Source organism: Oxyura jamaicensis, chromosome 2 (assembly GCF_011077185.1).
Source record: "Oxyura jamaicensis isolate SHBP4307 breed ruddy duck chromosome 2, BPBGC_Ojam_1.0, whole genome shotgun sequence".
NCBI lineage: Eukaryota > Metazoa > Chordata > Aves > Anseriformes > Anatidae > Oxyura > Oxyura jamaicensis.
Window position 1 is genome coordinate 14,401,593 of NC_048894.1, and position 21,733 is coordinate 14,423,325.

At 38.7% G+C, this 21,733-nt stretch overlaps 1 protein-coding gene across 29 annotated transcripts in view; it reads left to right on the plus strand.

Annotated features, from left to right (window-relative positions):
* PARD3 (par-3 family cell polarity regulator) overlaps positions 1 to 21,733 on the plus strand; it is a 444,355-nt gene that overhangs the window by 180,725 nt on the left and 241,897 nt on the right. For 22 of the 29 annotated variants that reach the window (XM_035319147.1, XM_035319169.1, XM_035319161.1 and 19 more), the window contains exon 5: positions 10,816 to 10,947. The exons of the other annotated variants lie outside the window; for them this stretch is intronic. In XM_035319147.1, the coding sequence (XP_035175038.1) occupies positions 10,816 to 10,947 (132 nt within the window). The remainder of the gene's footprint in view (positions 1 to 10,815; positions 10,948 to 21,733) is intronic. 29 annotated transcript variants of the gene reach the window in all.

Below are 21,733 nucleotides of genomic sequence, written 5' to 3' on the forward strand. Positions count from 1 at the left end.
CAGACATTCACAGATTTTGTCATTTCAGTTGTGACTGCATATAGTTTAAGAGGAAAGGAAAATGAGAGCCATTTACAAATGCTGATATAAGTGTTTTAATGCAAAAAAAAAAGGTGCTATGGGAGAGAGATGGATGGGTATTTAAACAACAAAAGTTATATGCACCAGTTTTCTTTCTTTTGATATAAAATCATTGCTGGCAGCTTGTCACGTGATGATGAAATAGTTTAGAGGAAACGTACGCAGACAGTGCAATATAAAATAAACATAGTATGTGTTATTTTTGTCCTGGGTAACGTGTAAAATTCACGACTTTCATAGAACCACAGAACAGCTGAGGTTGGAAGGTACCTCTGGAGATCTTCATGTCCAACTGCTCTGCTCAAAGGAGCATCAACCAGAGCTGGTTGCTCAGGTTCGTGTCCAGTTGGGTTTTGAGTATACATGTCTCCAAGGTTGCAGCCTGCACCACTTCTCTGGGCAAGCTTTTCCAGTGTTCGATCACTCTTGCATAATGACTTGTACTTCAGTTCGTGCCTGTTGCCTCTTGTTACCACTGAGAAGAGTCTGACTTTCTATATAGAGCAGCCAGTGATATTTTATTACAATAAAAATTAAAATCTCTATGGAAAAACTCAGCATTCATGACTTACAAAATGTGAAAACAAGTACAGTATTTCTAATCATCAGCAGCATGTTGAAAATGGGAGATAAAAAATGAAAAATCTTTGCCTGGTGCACAGAGAGATAACAGACAGTGTGTATCACTTGATGCTGTGCTCAGCTGTTTGCCAAGTACGATGTACACAGGCGGGATTCAGCTGTTTGGATCCAAAAGTCAGTCATGACCAGACTTGTTAAGAAGCAAACTTGTTACAAAAAGCCAGCAACAAAAGCAACCAATCCAAAGATACAATTTTCTCCATCTCTTGTTCTTTTACCTTTTTTTTTTTTTTTTTTTCTTCTATGAGACATCCACTTGTGGAAACCCATCTATAAATTTTCCTCCCTGTTCCTCAGAAGAGACAGATTATTGGCACAGGGCACTAAAGAGGTCTGAGAACTGGTGGGTTTTTTGCACATCCACTCTGAAGTTGAGCAAGTGTGTTAATTACTCCCAATCTCGGTTCTCCATCAGTGAGGCAAGAAGAATATCTTTTTCTCTTAAAGTGCTGGGCTACCCCATCCCTCTGACTGCATGACAGGCGAGCAGTGTCTGGGAGAGCAATGTCTGGTCTGTAGGTGAGAGGGCATGGTTCTGCATCATGGGCTGGGACTGCCAAGGAGGGTCTGGGTGAGCAAGTGTCTTCTGGTGATGGAGGCGTAGTGGAACGTGCATGGGATGTTTGTCTTTTCACTTCGCTGGTGCTGGTGTACAGCATCTCTCAGAGAGATGGTGAAAGGTACAGACCTTGCAAGTACACTGTTTAGGGAAATTTAAGTTGTAATGAATGACTGACTTTTCCTCTGCCATTCAGCTAAGTGTACATGTACTTGTAAATCCCATGTTTAAATGTTCCTCTTTTTTTTTTTTTTAATTTTGTTATTATATCTCTCCTGGGGTTTGAGACCAAAAATACATGGGCATGAAAGAGTAGCCTGATAAAAAAATTGGATAACTTAAGGAAAGAAAAAAAGAAAATGAGGCTGGATGTTCAGGTGTAGTGATTTTGTTAAGATTAGAAAAGCACATAGGATTTCATTGGTAGTAGTTGGAACTGGGTTTTGACCTGTTGACTATTTAATCATAACCCAGAGCAGTGTATTTACACTGCAGTTGAAGTGCACACTTGTGTTTCAAGAGTTTCTGCAGATGCATATTCATATATTTGTCCGTCTGCCTTGTTTCCACGTTACCAAGGCTGTGCATTGGTGCCGAGCAGGCCTGGATTTTGGCTGAACAAGCAGGCAGGCAGTCGCACGTGCAGTACGAGCCACGCAGCCGTCTGGGCTTTCCTGCAGTGTCCTGATGTGAGTCTGAGTGGTGTCAGCAGTGATTATTTCAGTCTGATTTTTTTTGCTGTGTTTGTTGTATTTTTAAATGAATTTATGTCATTTTGTAATGAATACTAGTCACACAAGAAAACAAGCAGATTTCTGACTGAAATTCACTGTCCAAGGAACCAATGCATACAAAGGGGCAGTGTGATTTGGACAGAGATGGTGAACTTTCTTTTAAAACCAGGAAAGCCTTGTTAGCTGCTGGGCTTAGTTCTGTCATGACTAAATTTGGGGCCGAAACAGATGCTGCCTGTCCTGTCTTGGTTAAGCCCTTGGGAAGGAGTCTGGCCAAGGTCTGAAATGAATTTGCAAGTCGGCTGAGCCAACAGCTTCCTTCACAGCTGACAGCTGTCCAGGGAGACCCGCCGAGCCCCCTGTTCATCTAGTTAAATGCAGAACACGGGGCTGATTTTGGTAAGGGCTGGCGGGGCCGGAGGGGACGCTGGTGGTGGCGTGGTGAGGGCACGGCCGCTGCCTTTGGGCCTTGCTGCTGGCTGGGGCGCTGCCTCTGGGGCTCGGCCCGTAAGGCACTGTCCTTCCTTGAGGTAAGGAAGAAAGAAAAATTAAGTTTTGTTAGCCTGAGAAGACAGAATGGTTCTCTTATCCCCCTCACCCAATTGTTTTTGTTTTCAGGCATGCATATACAATTTTCTAAACATAAAACCAGCTGGTTGAAGCTACTTTCAAATGCTCATTTTAAAGGTATGGCCACCTGATAGCATTTACCTACACTTACAAGGATAATGCAAGTGGTTTATAAGATATTCTTCATTTCAAGATCTAAATATAAGATTCTTGTAAAGTTTCCTGTACCTTGCTGCTTCCTGTCTCCCTTAACTCTCCAAATATATTAAATATTTAAATCCTATTTGCTAAATCCTATATTCAGAGCATACTTTTGAAATTACTTAATTGCCAGCTTTTTTCCCTTCCTGGAATTTAATTTCTTGGCTCTCCCAAGGATTGAAGTGAAGGGATGTTAACATTAAGATAAACAAACAGCTTTACAAATGCTGTTTCACTAAATCCAAATTGACGCAAAGCATTGTATAAATTTGAGTACATAATCAAATATCAATGAAAATGGCAGGGCTGTGCATAATTCCATTATTGCATATAAATAACTGTATAGATTTATAAATAGCTGGATATAAACAACTATTTAGAACCCTATAAAGCAGCACAGCAAAATGAGGTGGGAGCTGACTGAGTCAAGAAAATTTCAAAAGAGGTCTGATTTTTCAGATATTCTTGTACAGGCCAATTAGAATTGCATCTTGGGAGGGGACTATACATCAGCTCTTTTTTATTTTTTTAATTTTTATTTTGGACATAATTTTACTATCTTTAAAAGAAGGCTAAAAGACCTAAGTGATTTTTATTAAAGAATGCTTTCTAGGAGATGTTCTACAATTGATCTAAAAAACTAATTCAGTGTTGTGAAAAAAAATGGAAGGGGAAACCACTTAGAAAGTACAATGTGTACAGGAATCAGAACTGTAGCTTCTTGGCATTTTAAGTTAACTGATTCATTTGTTTTTCTTTAAAATGATGCTATGGAAAGTGATGCCTTTTTAGTGTTGTTTCAAGAAGCTAACAGAAATAAAAACCAGCTTCAGAATTATAATTACAGAATATCAACTGCCATATGTTATTTTGGTTGTTTAGCATTTTCTCTCATGAGATTTTATTGTGAGATTAACAAGTAATGTATGAAGAGGAAGCTTTTTTTTTTTTTTTTTTTTTTTTTTTTTTTTTTCCCTGTCCCTCTGTCTGCGAAAAAACAATACACACTGCATGGTGAGTTTTGGTTTTGCATATGTACCTGCAAAGATCATGAAATTTTGTTTTCCTTTGTAAACAAGAGAGATCAACAGAATGATTTGGATAGGCAGTGTCACAGTATTTAGTTTACTCTTAATTTAGCCCATGTTTGATACTGAATAGCTACATGCAGCACCACATGTACAGAAAACTGTCCGTTCATTGTGGCCCCTACATAGTGCTTTTTCTTCAAGTCAGGCCTTGCTTGTCAATCAAGGCATAACATGGAATTTATGAATTGGAATTGCACAACTTTGGAAATTTTGGAACATGAGGTGATAGAACTTAAGCATAACATTGGCTTTTATATTGTCTTTCTCCTCATTGGCATCTAATGAGCTATTGTCAACGCATAATAAATTATTTCTATTCACTGATACATAGAAGGGGTCATTTCTAGATTTTCTAAAGGCATCAAAATGGCTATGGGGTTGTCATTCTTCATGTCTATTTCCATTATAACATGGAATAAAAATGACTATGTTCTGTATTGGAATATTAGGTATGTGTCTTCTGCATCCTAACAGTTTTTACCAGTTGCTGGAAGTGATCCGTGTTGCAGGTTAGAGTTAAAAGGAGGCACAAATACGAGATAATTCTTTAATACAGGAGTTCTCTCTTTACTCCTAGTAATGGCCTAAGATTAGAGGCTTCCGATACTTACTTGGTGATTGGGACTGGATTCTTGTTATATGCAGTTGGCTGGGCTGTATCCAGATTATCGTAGCTTCTGGGGTCATATTCTTCAGTATACAGCAAACAAAGCTAGCTTTGAAACTAAACTGTAGAGTGATAAATAAACTGAATCTTCTGAGAGAAAAAGGAAAATCACCCAAGCGGTAGTGTCAGTTTTTTTAGATACAAAAACGTTTATAAAGAGTTACTTATTCAGTGACTGGTACAGTTCCTTCTCAGGTAAACTGTTGAAATCTGATACAATTTGTTGATAAAAAGCCGCTCATGAATAGAGAGATCAAATCCAAATCTGATCTCTAGGTAAGAAGTATTTTTTGTTGTGAATTTCTATAAGTACATCACATCTACTGGGTTAATTAATTTCCAACATATAATGTATTTTCCCTGTAAAATAGACATGGGGTGTTTTTTTTTTTTTTTTTTTTTTTGAGAAATGGGGGTCCAGTTGGTTTTATCCTTCATTTATTTATTTAAAGTCCACAAACAAATAAACCCAACCAACCAAACAAAAAAAACCATATGAGTCTGTTTACTGGATCTTCAGACAGCATTGAAAATGAGTATATGTGTATATTAATGAGTTAGTGTACAAATGTTTGTATCAAAGCTGTATTTAAATTAATTACATGGGTGTTTTGTTAATTGCAGTTTTACAGTCCTGTCCAAGTGTGACATCCAGCTGTCCAGGGTCTAGCATGGACACAGTGGAGCATAAAAAGAAAGAAAAGCTGCTTTTATAGTGATTAAACCAATAAATATATTTACAAACATTTACATGCCCTAAGTTGATCAAATGAAATGGTAACCTCAAAAGATTAAGCAAAGTTCCATCTCTCATCAACATGGAGATATGGCCTCAGTCCGAGGCCATCACAAGGCATCAAAAGCAAACGAAAAAAAAAAAACAACCTTCTCCAGAAGGTGCACCAAACAAGAAAAAAGATACAGATAAAATTTTCAAATGCCCCAAATAGTTGCTCTTAGTGAAGCTCGTGAACAAGAGGTAAATAACTTGCTGTAGAAATAGTCATAGAGAAAACTCGATTGAGATTTTTGGATCTCCTTCCAGAGAATTGCCATGAAGCGAGTGAGGTCTTCAATCTGTTTGACTCCTGTTGTATTGCTGCCTAGTAGTAAGAGAAACTACCAAAAATTCACTACACTTTACATTAGAGATACAGGATGCAAAAGGAAAGAAGAAAACCCCATTCCTTTGCAGTTTGGAAAGTGGTGTAGTTGCAAATGAGGTAACAGGCATGGACAAGGCACCGTACGGTGTGAAGGACTTTCTTGTTGGGTTAGTAATGCTGGGAGTCTTTAGTGGGTGTACAAGTGCAGGTTAAAATCACTAATGAGTTTATGCTCTGACAGCTAGTAATTAAAGTACATGGATCATACTAATGCATCATTTCATCTACAAGCTGCGGAGTCTTTGATGAGGAGCTTGTTATATATTTCAAACCATCTGAAATTAAAAGTACAACAAAATCGCTTCACTTCTGTCCCCTTTCACCCAAGCCTCCAGAAAAGCCCTGCAGGGACCCCATGCTGAACTAAATCTTAAGGAGTTAGATTCTGTGTCCTCATTAAAAATACTGCAAAATGCTACTACTAAGTATAGTGGCAATATGGTGATTTGACAGTTTTAGTGTTATATTGATCAATTTCCATTTCAAACATCATAAACCTGCCATGGCCCATAGTCCCCAAAGATGTTTGGTAAAGAACCTTTTTTTTAAAAAAAAAATTACAGCATTTAATTGTACCTGATGATGCGTGTCAGTACCAGTCTCAGGAGGGCTTCCAGCTGCAGCTCCAGAAGAAATGAGAATTCCCTGTGTGACCCTGATGGTTTCTGCACAGTAAAATCTTTCTCTTTTTGGTCTTGAGGTTAAAAGTGACGCATACCTTTCCCAGTTGGATGTTTGGAGCGGGTGTGTTAATGCCAAATCATGCTGAACAGAAGGAAAGCTTTCTGGGTTATTCATTTGCATATTCTACAACATATATATGTTTGTTTGTTTCCTTTAAATAGCAAACAGCATTGCAGCTTGTTAGTAAGTCCCAGTGTCTAAGCTGCAGCTAGGTGTTTTTCACTTCCACCACTATAGTTCATAGAACCATTAAGGTTTGAAAAGACCTCCAAGATCATCTGGTCCAACCATCCCCCTACCACCACTATCACCCACTAAACCATGTCCCTAAGCACCACGTCCAACCTTTCCTTGAACACCCCCAGGGATGGTGACTCCACCATTTCCCTAGGCAACCTGTTCCAATGACCGACTGCTCTTTCTGAGAAGAAATGTCTCCTCATTTCCAACCTAAAGCTTCCCTGGTGCAAGTTGAGACCATTCCCTCTAGTCCTATCAGCAGTTGCCTGTGAGAAGAGGCCGACCCCCAGCCCCCCCACAGCTTCCTTTCAGGCAGTTGTAGAGAGCAATAAAGTTTCTCCTGAGCCTCCTCTTCTCCAGACTAAACAACCCCAGTTCCTTCAGCCGTTCTTCACAGGACTTGTGTTCCAGGTCCTTCCCCAGCTTTGTAGCCCTTCTCTGGACACGCTCCAGGGCCTCAATGTCCTTCTGGTAGTGAGGGGCCCAAAGCTGAACACAGCACTTGAGGTGCGGCCTCACCAGAGCAGAGTGCAGGGGGACGATCACCTCCCTGGTCCTGCTGGCTGCACTGTTCCTGACACAAGGCAGGATGCTGGCCTTCCTGGCCACCTGGGCACACTGCTGGCTCAAGTTCAGGCAAGCATCAGTGTGCACCCCCAGGTGCTTTTCCTCTGCACAGCTTTCCAGCCACTCTGCCCCAAGCCTGTAGTGTTGCATGGGGTTGTTGTGACCAAAGAGCAGGACCCGGCAGCTAGCCGTGTTGAACCTCATCCCATTGGCCTCTGCCCATTGACCCAACCTGTCCATGTCCCTCTGCAGGGCCTTCCTACCCTCTGGCAGATCGACACTTCCCCCCAGCTTGGTGTCATCTGCAAACTTACTGAGGGTGCACTCGATTCCCTCATCCAAACTATCAAAAAAGATATCAAAGAGGATGGGCGCCAACACTCATCCCCATTGCTATCTTTGAATGAAGTCTGTCAGTAGCTGTAATGGAGATCTCCATGCAGATGGGATTTCAGGCTGCCAGCAGCATCTGGAGGGCTTGCACAGGTGACAGGGCTGCGAGCAGCAGGGTTAGAAGTGTGGTGCTCCCCGGGCTCCTGGTCCAGCTCCCTGCCTGCAGCAGTGCTGCCACCAGCAGAGCACACAGATAGCTTTTGGCCACAACAGAGAAGCCAGTGTCATTCTTTTCTATGGCAGGTTGTTTTTCTGTTGTTTGGCTCTATGTGTGATTCAAACCCTGGTAAAGTATTTTGTCACATGCTGATGGTAGTGCTGGTTTGAGTGGTCTCTGAGCTGCGCTGCAAAGCACTAGAAGTCACGGGGACCACATCTCCATCCCATTCCAGCTCTTGTTTCTGCTGTCAGAAAAATTGCTGAGTAACTTTAAATACCTTCTATAAAAAATGATCCAGTGTATGCCTGATCAAGAGAAAGGTGATCTTCTACAGAAGTGGACTACAGCAGAAATATTTTGGTAGATAGGAGGAATATATTCTTCTGGCCAGCACAGATATTACCAGGCATAAACTTTTTGCGGAATTATTGATACAGTATAGCTACACTAAACAGAGGCCTAATTTAGCTCTCGTTTACTCTTAGCAAAGATAATTTCACCTGTATTGTGTGCTGTGGCATTTAAAGACATTCCACAGCAGGAAGTTCCAATATAAACTGTAAGCAAAGCTGTTGGCCTGCATAATTCAGACCAGAGACACTTAGTGTTTGAATGATTGAAGAATACTTCCCTGAACATCTTCCCTTTATTAACTTTTTTTCATTTTTTCCCTTCTCTCTTACTTTTGAAAAATTCTGGATTGTACATGGCTAATGGGGGCTCTGTGGAGAGAGATTTTTTTTGTAGTATAGGAAAAAGAAGTCTTAAAAAAGTTTGTATTGAAGATTGTAAACATGAATCAATAAAAATAGAATTATCTATGAAGTCTAGGGATACAGAGGGCATAGGAGGAAGAAATTTCTATTCATTCAGACTGGTCTGTCAGATAACAAGTCACTGTCAGATAACAATAACTCATGCACCCACTGAATGGGGTTTTATGTGCATAAAATAATCCTTCTTTATTTCTTTATCCAGGTTTTGATTTTGTTGTTATACCTTTCCACCACTTTGAGCAAGACAAATTGTTGTTTTGGCTTATAGGAACTGTGCCACCTCTGTCACCAAACGAGGAGAATTGAATAAGAGAAGCAATAGGAAAAAATCAATTTCTGTGTACTGTTTCCTGTCTCTTATGGCTCTTGCTGAGGTTGTACAAAGTGGTGACTGACTTCCACTATCCCTTTTGTAAGCAAGGGGCTAGTTGGATGTGTGGTTAATCACACTGGAAAACCGGAACATTTTAGTAGTTGAAAGATGTGAAGTTCTTACTCGTTTGCTTAACTATTAGTTTAAGTATAGGTTAAACTATTTTATGATGCAGATTTATTCGGCTAGTTACTTGTGCAGGCGTATTTTTGCAAGGCTATCTTGTGCTGGTTGAATTCGAGCTTTAATGTCGTGAAATGGAAGATTTCTTTTATGCTACAAAATCGCCTTCAAGAAAAGAACTTGTCATCAATTAAGAAAACTTAAGTTTGATATGTGTAGAAAAAGACCGCTCTCACCCAGGAAGCTTTTGAAAAGTCTGTTATGTATCAGAGTTATATTGAGAGTTCAATTTCCTAGCAAAGCATGTCATACATTTACAAGAAATCAAACTGTAACAGCCACTTGTAAGGGAATTGATGCTACAGTCTGTGTTTTAGAGTATTGGACTAACACTGTGCCCGGCAAAAGAAATATCAATAGACTAAATAGGGGAAGGAAATGCTTAAGCTGATGGAATGAAGTATTGATTTAAAAAGGGGTCAAAACTTTGCTGTGTGTGCTATAAATAATAAAACTGTGAATGTGCACTGGTGTATTTTTTAGAGATTTTCAAGATTCCTAGAGGCAGTAGTATTGCAAAATATATGGAACTACAGTCCTATTTTATTTGCTTATGTATGACTGTAGGAAAAATAGATGCTCTCTGAATTGTCTGACTTGGTATTGAGGTAGATATACACTAACTGGAAAAAATACTCTGCTTCTGAAGGAAGGATCCTTATTTACAACCTGTTTTTGAAAAGCTGAGGGGAATTTCAGTTCCATATATGTGTTCAGTTAGAGGGCACTAATGGGTGTAAACCAACAGTTGTTCTTCAGACTTGAGGCTAAGGGTAACTCCCAAGGATCTGCCACTTGTTTTTATTGGCTTATGGTGATCAGACTGGGTAAGGACTAAGTGTCTTTAGAGGCTGAAGAATTTGTACTTGTGGGAAAGATAAGCAGAAAATGCAAACTATAACTTATCAATTAAAATATATAGCATTATTTTTATCATAAAGTTATAAATGTATTTCCATCAGCACGGTCTCCACCTGCTGCAGCTTTACAGATAAGGCTGTATTTGTACATCCTCAGGCTAACCAAGGAAACGGACATGAGAAAAAAATTCTCTGAACTGAGAAAAAACAGCTTGATAACAAGTTTCAAGTGTGAGTTCTGTACCTAACATGTTACATGTAAACATGTAATATTGAGATGTTAAGGGGAAAAAAGCAGATCATCAGTAGTAATCTTTCCTTGTGATGTGGGATAATAAATTCCACTTTTGTACTCCCTACCATGCTGTTGTAGTGTACAGGACAGTACCTGGAGCAGTGAGACAGCTGTGGCTGTAAAACTGACTGCATTCAGAGACCTGGGTACATGGTGAATTGCCGTAGCGGTCACTTGGTGGGCTGATGTACGGCACGTATGCTTTTGGGATGAATGAAACGAAGGAGCCTGGTACGCAGAGAGCCTTGTTGAGTACCCTGGGAAGTTTGAGCACTGAAGGTTTGGAGTTGGAAAAGGGCTGTAGTGAAGCACAAGTCAGTCTGGGAGCTACCAGCCCACTGAAGGCTGTGTTTGGACTTCATGGGTGCTAAGGAAGGGGAGCTCTTGCCACTGAGCGGCCATGTGCACACACCAGGCAGTTGAGTTGTGCTTGTGTCTGGTTCTTGGGACCAGCCAGACCTGCTTTCTCCTTTGTCCGCGTTCCCTTTGTGTTATTTTAATAACCAGCTGCATTGATTATGTGCAAGGACTGGTTGTTTTTTATAAGCCACTTTTTTGTTTCTTTTAAAATAGAAAGATGAAAACTACAGAAGCCTACCACGAGATACTAGTAGCTGGTCTAACCAGTTTCAGAGAGACAATGCTCGGTCATCGTTAAGTGCCAGTCATCCCATGGTGGACAAGTGGCTGGAGAGGCAAGACCAGGTAATATATATGTATATATATATATTACTTTATCGATCTAATCGTTAATGCTACTCCAAAGTATTACAAAGAAGTATATTCTCATGTGATATTGGCTCTCTAGGCAAGATCCAAACGCCAGAAGTATGCTGACCAAATTTGTGTGGGATTGCTTCTGCTTCCAAAAAACTGCACTAAGCCTGAAATTGGGCAGCTGCAAATTACTTCATTTTTGGTTATACACCCATTTATACTGTATGTGGAATACTGCTGTTCTTCACAAATGATACCAAGAGGGTTAATTTATTTAGAGAATATTGTTTTTATAAATATTTTGCTTTTAAAAGTTAATAATATTATTACACGAGATCAATGTGGGTCAGGTTAGGCACTGCAGATTTAAATGCTTGTTATTCTTAACCTTGCAAAATATATGAATAATAAATACGAAGGAACTGCTATCATATTTATTTAGTGTACATTTCTACCACTTTTGATCTTGGGATATTTTGAGACACTAGTTCCAATTTGTTTTTCCTATATTAATAAGCTGGCAGTCATAGAGGGTTGAAGGTCTGAAATTAATATTACATAGCAGTCACTTCATGTATTTGTATGTCTGAGATTTTTCAAGAAGTGTCTTGAAATGTACAATAAAAATGCAACTTTATTCTGGAGACTGGAGGTATAACAGGAAGCCCATTTATAGAACAGTGCATATATGGGATTATTTTCTCATTTTTCTTCCTTATGCAGTGTTGATTTTTTGCATTGACGTTAACGTACAAGCTTTGTATTTTATAGCATTAGGCTATAAAAACAGAATTTCCTTTATACAGATGAGTTTCAAAGTGAAGTTTACCTTCTGATGCAGCCCAAGCTTCTCACACCATGCCGTGTGAACAGAGGAAAAAAATTTTAAATCTATACCCGGGTTGGTATCTTACGACTGCTCTCCCTTACCCACAGAAGTCATACTGATAGTTGAAGTTCAGCATGCCTTAATCCTAGGGTATTCCAAACATTCTTTATTCATCCCTATTCTTAGTTAAATAATATTACTTAAGTAATAGCACACAGTCTAAAAATCTTACAAATGAACAAACAAACAAATGAAAAAAACACAATCCCCCCCACAAACCAACAAATGTGAGCTATTAGCTATTTGTGCATCTTGTAATTAGCTACAGATTCATTTCAACTCAAAAGACTCATGAAGAAATTCTGTCCTTGGTCCTTGTATTTTTTCCTCTGCACATTTAATGACAGGAACGGTGCTGGCAATTCCATTGCTGCTTTCCCCTCAGAAGGAGTCCAGGTAGTATGGGTGAGTTTAACTGCTGTCTCCGTCTGTATTGCACTGGAAAGTTGGTGCCCAGATCTGAAGGTGTCTCCTGTGATAGTGCTGTTTGTTTGATGTTTTTGAGGCATACTTCATGCGTCATTAGATTTTCACTGTGGCAGTTAATGAAACTGTTGTCTCAGCAAAAGAGGTTGGATTGGGAATCTTAATAGTGATCTTCCTGTAAAATGTTGGGTACATGAATATTTCAATAGATGAGCATCCATGTTCAAAGAAGCATTAAGTTTTCTGCTGATTTTGGTCTCTGAACAGCTTAACTAGTTCAATTTATTCACAAATCAGGTAAATAATTTGGCACTAGTGGTAGTCTGAAAGTGCATTTATTACCCTAGTTAACTGGTTGAAGTCTGAATTTGAAAATTCATATTGCTTCTGAGCAAGTTTTTGGCTTTTTGTTTGCTGTTTTTTGAAAGAGAAAGGATTAATTCTTACAATGTGTTAATGAATCTGCCTGTACCTGGAAGATGTTTGTGCGATTTCATGCCAGCAGGATAATTAATTAGACTGAAAACCATCTAACAGGGTATGAACAGGAGAAAGCCCGTGGTGAGGATGAAGCACAGCTCTGCAAAGAAGGGCCTAGTGGAGAAATTCCCTTCCCTTTGTCTTTGGGTTTTAAACTCTAGTATCTTTTTCTGTGTCCTCTGTGGGCTTTTAGTTTTTCACTGATTAGGCCTTTCACTTCTATTTGCTTTTTGTTTAATTTAGCAGAGTTTTCTGGAAAGCTTGGTAATAAGCAAACCAGAAATTTCAGAACACAGTCACGTTCTCATTCTTTTAAAAAGACAAGTACAGAGTTCTTGTAACTACAGGAACTACAAATATATAATTATGCCAGAGACAAAAGGCCAGTCCTATCTTACTGCCCCTGGCTTTAAAGCATATCATTCACTCAGAAATATTGTTGAATTTATAAGTATTTTAGTTATAAATATTCTATATACTCTAGTTCCATACTTATATTGTGTATAGCATTTATTTTTCTCAAAATACAGTTTTCCATATCCTGTTTTCACCCCTTTACTAAAGCTCTCTGTTCAAACCTGTAGAAATACTGTCAGTGGAAATGGGTAACCTGAGAGCAGACATGCAAAATGAGAAACTCCAACAGCAAGGCTGCAGTGTAGTTTGCTAATCTGGCAAAGTCAATTCATTTAGCGACTTCCAGACCGATGCCTGTGTGCTCAGCACAGCCCTGGAGGCGGCTGGAGTGGTCTGTGCCAGTACGTGCATAAGAAGTAGCAGACAGTAGGTCTGGTGAGAGGTGTTAGGCCATGCCAAGAAGAAACCAGCTGTGCAGGACTCATGACAGATAGGAGGGATGGTAACAGTTCTGGTCTGACCTGCCTCTATGGCTCTGCAGGCTGGATGGTCGGAAACACTGCGTTCATGTGGCAGACTCCAGGGGCTTGTTCTTGGATGGCGGCTTTCCTGGCTTGGATTGAGTTGCTTCTCTGAAAGTTGCCTCACCTCCTCTTTAGAATATAAGGAGAAACAAGACACCAAAAACATAAGAATGATCACTGTTAGCTTCTACCATACATGAACGTTTGCTGGAATTGTGATGTGCCAGACAAGTGCAGTTGTTTTTCTGTGGACAGCGCCTCATTTCCGATACACAGAACCATGGAGCAACCAATATCCTGCAGCATCACGGCCTGCTCTGCAGATGAAAGTGCAAGATACCTCCTTTCTAGGAAATCATTATAGGCTGCTGTAGCAGGGACTAATCAAGGCAGGTTAGATTTATATTCTAGTAGTTGTAGAGAAATATTTTAGGCTTGTGTAGTTTTTAGCACCTTAAATGGAGGAATGCATGAAGCCTGTTAAAATTCCTTGAAGTAATTGCTTTTGCTCCTACCTATTAAGCTTTGCTAGGGCTCTGCTAAATGAGAATGATACATCAAAGAAGTGGAAAAGATTAATTTTGCCTCCTGCGTCCTTTAAGATGTTATGGTTTTATATGCTGGTGAGCTACTTTTACCTAAGGTTTGTTCCCAGTTTAGTTCCAGAGTTCTCCAGTTTTCTACAGGGCAAATTGATCAGTGAAATTCTCAGATAGCTTTGGTATTTCTCATGGCCATGAAGGCAGTTATATGAAACTGTTTGTACCAAAGAATCACTTTGCCGTTATAAAATCAAAAATCCAAATACCATTTCAGAATACCTTTAGAAAGGCAAGGCCTGTATTTTTTGTTACTGCTTCACTCAATAATTTCACTAGTTCTGTCATAGAGATTGCCAAGTGATAGTGATAAGAAATTAATTCTGAAATCTATAATAAAATATATATATATTTTTCCCCCTTCTTCACCTTCCGTTCTACAGCACTTTCTTTTCTCCTGCAGCAACCAGGCTTTGACAAATTACTTGGAATGCTTTACTTCTATCCAAATTAATTCATCTATATGGTAATACCACTTTCATTTGAGAAATCTTTTTTTTTTTTTTTTTTTTTTTTTCCATTTCACCTCAAGACTTGCTCAGGGGCCTGATCAAATCTGGAATCATGCTGTTTCATACCAGGGAGACATGAAAATGTAACATATGAAAGAGTTAAATTTTCACCAATTTTTCAAATTTAAGTATACAGAACGCTTCTCTTGGGTGGTCATTTTAGTTTCGTTAGTTGAATATTGAAGCTGGCAGCGATCAAGAAACCTTGAATTGAAATAGTATATTCCTTGCTCTGCTGGAGAAGCCTATTTCGCAGAAGGATTAAGAGCACCCTGCTGTTCTGTGTGCTGGGCAAAGGTGCGAGAACAGCAGGAAAGGGAACTTCTACAGCAGCCCTGCTTCATTTTGAAGCAGTTGATCAGATTTGCAAATACAAAGAGATTGGTTCAATTAAACCTGTGTTTAAATATGTATGCATATATATATTTGTATTTGATACATATCTGTATATATGTGTACTTGCCAGCTAATGAAAGCAAAGTAGGGGATGAAGTAAAATTTCATGGTTATTACACCAGAACAGGTCTGATTCCTAAAATCCCAGTGGCTTCCAAGTACCTAGCAAAAGCCAGAGATGAAAGCAACTAAATTATATCCTGAAATGGGATGAGAAGTGGTTGCTATTGCTGTCCTCTTGAGCAGAAATTTACTGTGCAGAACACTTCTGGTAAGTTGTTTATGACATCCATCCATAGTGATCTTGTACAGTCTCTCTGGTTCCTTTTTCAACAATGAGATCAGATGTTCAAATAGCATATGGTCTTAAATCTCCAGCTACAGAGTACCTGCCTTCAGCTGTTATTTTCAGCACAGTAAGGCCTGCTTTTAATATGATTGAATCAACTCTAAGAACATTCAGATGGTATAAATTAGTGCATTTCAGAACTATCAGTTGAAAAAGAAAATCAGAGCTTTAGAGATAGGTTGGTGAATTTAAACCATTAATTTCCTTTGGATTCATATATGTCAATTTGCCCATATTGTCAAATTTTGCATTTAACAACAAAAACCCTGATTCTATTTTATGCCTTTATGTAAGAATAGAAGGTAGAAATGTAGCTCATTTGTTCTGTTTAGTTTTGAATGTTTCACGGGGGTAAAGCTAATGTATATAATCATCTTTATTTTCACTGGTGTACCTCTTTTGTGTTTCTCCTTGTCCAACAGGTCTATTTTTACTTTTTTTGTTTGTTTGTTTGTTTTACTATCTCTGTAATTATACTATGTAAAGGTCTGCAATTTCTGTGTTTCATGAACAGGAGATGGAGAGGCTTGTGGGGCAGAGTTTGTTCCTGCCTCAAACTGCTTGTGTGTGGAGATTGAAACTGCAGGAAAAGATATTGTCATTAGTAAGGAATTCTGCTAGTTAAAGATTTGGAAAAGGATTAGCAAGGCTTCAGTCTTAACCAGTTGTCTGTTATTCTGCACTGCGTCAAATAGACATTGCTTTCAAATAGTCATTGCTTTCCTCCCTATCTGAGTGCTTACATTTCATTTTTCTCATGATAATATAGAACCATGACAGCAGATAAAGTGTAAAACAGAAAGAAGGTAGGAAATGTTATGTTCCTTAGAACACATTTCTGTCACAAAGACGGGTATGCTATCTATATGTTCACAGCTACAGTATAGTAGCAGAGTCTAGGTCTGCCTTGAGCTGAGATGTGCTTGAGGGCAACTGAGCTGCGTCCAGGCTGGACCCCACTGAGACACTTCCAGTGGCTGAGGCTCTGCTGGGTGTTTAGGTGCCCAAGTCCCACAGAAACAAGCTCTTACGATGGCCATGTGAATTTTGTATTTTTATACTTGTGATTTCTGCTTTATAAGGTGGAAATTTTGACCATTTGTTTTTTCTTCCTACAGTGAGAATCAGAGTTGCAGGCCTTTTCTGGATTTGAGTCTGACTTTGAACCTAAATGGCTCAGATCCAGATTTCTAAATCTAAACTTAATTTCCATATCTAAAAGCCATTTGTTTTAGGTTCTAACTTGATCTATGCCTGATTTTTGTGTAGACTCAAATTCTTTTCCCATTGGAATAGTTGTCACATATGCTGAATTCAGAAGAATCTCTGTATTCTTCTGCATGTAGCTCAGATACGAGTATGCTAATACACATATTTATCAATATGCTTTCAATGTGTGCATAACCACAGAAAAAGAAGCCTTAAAGAGAAAGGCCCATCTTTATAATGAATACATTAGTACGTAGAGAAGTAAAAATTTCAAAGTTCAAACTATAGCATGTATCAGTTTTAAGAAAATATTAACATGGGATTTAGAAGCTTGTGTATTTTTATGCAAAATGGACATTTATGGACATGCCCTGAATTGTATATTTTGGAAAGAGTTTCTTTTTTGTATTTGTCTTGGAGTTATGAACAGCTTTAATGTTATTTTTCTGTGCTGAGGGTTTCAGTTTATATGAGATAGGAGGTTGGAATAAACAGCTTTATTGCTTGGGGACAGCTGTAGTAGTGCTGCTTTTATAAACAGTGTTTCATGCTGGCATCTATCTTGTTCTCCTTCAAACATAATCTGTCATTTCATACTGTGTATTAAATAGGTGAGACGGTTTCAGGGCTGCAGCCTGTGCTCGGTTATGTGCTGCTGTGTAGATATGAATGCGGTGGCAGGGTGCAGTTCTGTGTGTGGAGAGGTGTCAGGAGTCCACAATTAAAAAGTTGGCTTCACAAAAACAAAACAAATCCCTCATGGATTTTAGTTCTTATAGAAATAGACATGCACCACATGCAGATGTATATCCGAAACAGTCACTCTTACAGACATGTATGCATACACACGTATGCACAGATGAACTGGGCTGAAATGTGAAAGAGACCTACTGTTCTGCAGAGCCTTACTGAGGAGTGTTGGCACACGTCATGGACATTTTTAGGGTTGCTGGTAACCACACTGCTGGTTTCCTGCCCTTTTTGGACCAAACTATTTAAGTAATCATGTTATAATGCTAGTTAATGGTAATTAAGCTATGATACCAGGGAAGTATGTCATAACTCTTTTAAATTACATGGAGATTCTGTAAGAACCTTTAAATAAATTATTGCTGTTATTTTTCCTACCATTTCCTAAACACGTTGCAGAACAGTACCATCTGTGGCTTTTTTGACAGCTGCCTGTCCGTGATAGCAGGTCAGATAAGGACATCTGAAGGTCCCTTACTGTGCACAGAAGAGTGCTTTGACTAAGGGATGTTTCAGATCTTCCTCTTCTGCTTTTAAAAACTTGCTTTCCTTTCCTTTCATCGCGCTGTGGAGAAGATTTATCTTCCAGTGTGTTTTCTTCTTAGCACGGGCGTACACGATGTTGTATCCCAGCTAGTTGTTTATAACAGAAACGGTCTCGGTATTTTCATGATGTGCCTGCTGCTGCTCCCAAGCTGTGTCCTCAGAAGCCCTGGTGGGAAGGCGCGATGAGTTCTTACTGCTGGAGGTGCTGATGGCTGGCGGGGCCGTAGCACTCCGGTGCTGGTCCCCAGGCTCTTGCCACGGGGCCGAGCAGGGCAGCTCGGCTCGGCTTGGCTTGGTTCAACTCAGCACAGCCTGGTGTGCATGGAAGAGAGCCCAGGGGCTGGCATGGTGGCCTCCACGATGCGGGAGCAAGCAATGCAGCCTGCTAAAATAAGGCAGGAGTGAAATACATTAATAAAATTAGAATTTCTCCTCATTCCCTTGGTGGGCAATATGAAATGAAATGAAAATAGATCTCACAGAATTAAGATAATTTATTTCATTAGTTTACAGCACTAGAACTTTTCAGGGCAGTGCATGAGGTTGGCACACCTCATGGGCATTTTCAGGGTAACCACACAATGCTGTTTTCTTGCCTTTTCGGACAAAACTATTTAAGTGCAAACCTGAAAGAGATGCAGCTCCACTGTCTGCTTCAAAGACCACAAGGTTAAAGGCTTTAAGTGTATTAAACCAATTTTGTTAATTGTGTCTATAGAGGATTCTCCCTCGCCCTTGGTGAAGTTTCTTAATTTAAAATTCACATTCTGCTGCATTCCAGCCTTTTAACCCAAGTGTAAATGTGCAAGTGATTAGTTGTATCATTGCTGCTTAGAAAAAGATTCTGCATTTCTATTTCAGAAGATGGTACTGGTAGTACATTATATTGATATTTTTAATGGAAAGAAAAAACTTCTATTCTATGCTCTCATTTTCTCATTTCTTCTTCATGCATGTCTGTTTTGTGATTTGCAATGTATATTTCTACTGGAAAGCTTCTTCCTTTCTTCCTAGGAAAGAAGTGATGCCATCTCAAAATCCCAGCTCCCCAAATCCCTTTTCTGTTTTATTTTCAGGTGTCTCGATGTTGTCTTTCTTCATGTTCTATCAGAAAGACACCATTTAAAATTAAAAGTTGTCTCAAATCTGTATTTTATTTATTTTATTTTATTTTATTTTATTTTATTTATTTTTCCTCTGTTTGTTTCAAATCATAAGAAAATCCAGGACTGAGAATTTGCTTAATTTTGCTGCCAAGCCAAACTTTTATAACTCTGCATTAGAAGTCAGCCTGGCCTTAACTAAAGCTTCAAGTTAACTTAATTTTCAGTTAATTTGATTTTCATTTTACTTTGCTTGCCTTGAAACAGAAAAATAAGTGCTCTTTTTTATTACTATTTTTTACAGTCTAATTTTCTTCCTGGTCCAATTTTTCTTCTAAATGGCAAATGTTACTTATTTTCAAGAAATATTTATATTACAAGTTTGTAGTGGAAACTGTAGTATTTTCTGCAATAAAACACGAGGAATTACCCAGACAGGAACGGGGAATTAGGAATTGTTGCTTCTCACTGTAGTAATTAGGAGAGATTCAGGTAAATCCTTTGGAGTCACACAAGCCAATTAATTCCAAGCAGAACAGAAATAAAGTAAGAGTGCTTATTTTGGGCAAGGGAAGTAGATGATTTTATATGAATGGGAAATTTTAACTAATTTATTCAATTATAGCAGGATGATTATTTTTCCTTCTATGAATTATTAATTATAGGAAGATGCTTGCAGAAGAGGGCCAAATTTGAGCTGACGATTGTGGAAGTGATAATTAATTCATTTTCCATTGATATAAATAACAGTCAGTTATTTTTTAAAAACCTTGCATGGGCAAGTGATTTTAATGACATAGTTGCACTTTGCTGCAAAGGTGGATGATGCTACTGTGTAACTTGGAGTTAATAATTGAATTACATGGAGCAATTTGTCTGTGTTTTTGTTTTATTTGTGGTTTCAAATTTAATCTTGATTTTATTGCTTAAGTATGAGTGTTTCGTTATTTAATGTTGTCCTCTTTAGCTGTATTAAGTGGCTAATGTAATTTGTAGGATACTTTGAGAAATGTCGTGATTCTTCATGAAATGACACAAGATTTAGTGAGTGCAGCAACTCAGTGAATGGAATTACGTAATGTGACCTAGCTGATGGGATATACCATAAGATTTTAATTTATTTAATCAGTATAAGGGGAAGAGAAAAGAAAAGAAGGTAATAGTCCAGCCTTGCCAATTCCTTCACTGACTGATTTGAAAATAAGTCCATCCTGAATTCATCTTGAAACTACTTGGAGTTGCATCTGACATGGTCAATCTAGATAGCATCCAGTGCTGGGGAGGGGATGAGGAGAGAGAACAGGAATTAGGTTGGGTAGGAAATCGGGATGTACTAAACAGTTAGTTAGTTTTGTATGTGTCACATGCAAACCAGGAGAAGCAGCGTTGTTCCTTTGAATCTTCTATTTTATTTGATCTGATTTAATAAATAAAATAGTTTTCCTAAGACCCAGCAACTAACTGTCAGCTACCTTGTGGCACTGGTAAGGGCTTTTGCTCAGTCTCAGACAAGGAAAACTGATTTGTAACTCTCGCTGATGGAAGTTCCATACTCAGGGTATACAGAATTAAAATAAATTCAGCACAACTAGTGTTTCCATGAGGAAGCAATCGATTGGAAACACATGATGCTAGTGGCACTACAGATATTAATGAACTAAAGATTTCCTGTAATAGACTGCTGTAAAGATTTTGCTTTTGAAATAAATACTCCTTTTAAGTTCCGATCTCTTGTATGTTATATTTTAAGCATTCCATATTAAGGTATCACTCACTTTCATCCCAGCTGCATGTGATTACTTTAACTTCATTTGGGTTGATTTTTTATACTATATATATATATATTTCAACCCAGAGATGGCTATTTTTAAATATGAGCAAAATCAGTTGGCTATTTGCGTTATTTTAGCACATTTGCCACTTAAAGCATTGTTTATTTTCACAGTTAATATTGAGGCCAGCATACATATGTGCAACTATTTCCAAAAGGAAAAAAAAAAATATATTCTTCAGGCTGTATGTTGCAGACATTCTTACACGCTGTGGAATAAATACCTGTGGAGTGAGGTATTGAGTATGAACAAAAACCTCTCTGGTCCTACCAATATTTCTTCAGGGTGCTTGGCAGGGAGCCAGTGTTCAGTCACTTTATATCAAAGCTTAATTTCCTCTTCCTCGTGGACACCCTCATTTGTCTTCAAAAATCTTTACTTTCGTAATGTTCAAGAATTCATGATTGCTTATAATTTCAACCCATTTATCCAGAGCGCAGACTAAATTAAATGCCCCAAAAGAAAGCAGTCATATCTGTGAGCATCTCTATTTAACATTATTGAAGCTTAGACTGAGTATTCCATCAAGCCATTTTTATTTATCTTGATTTCTTAGGCAATAATTATAACAACAAAGCGCAGAGTTCAGAAAGTAAGCCCATCAGTATTTTGTCCTCGTAGTTACACTCCATCAATATAAATAGCTCTCTCTTTGTGAAGTCTGTTTTAACTCATCCTCTCATCAGAACTGATGGATTTCGCTGGTGATTTGAAGGTCACTAAAACCAGGCTGTGTGCAAAGGCAACATCTTCCACCATCATTCCTGAGCAAGCTAGTGCAGATTGCGTGCCCAGAGCAGCC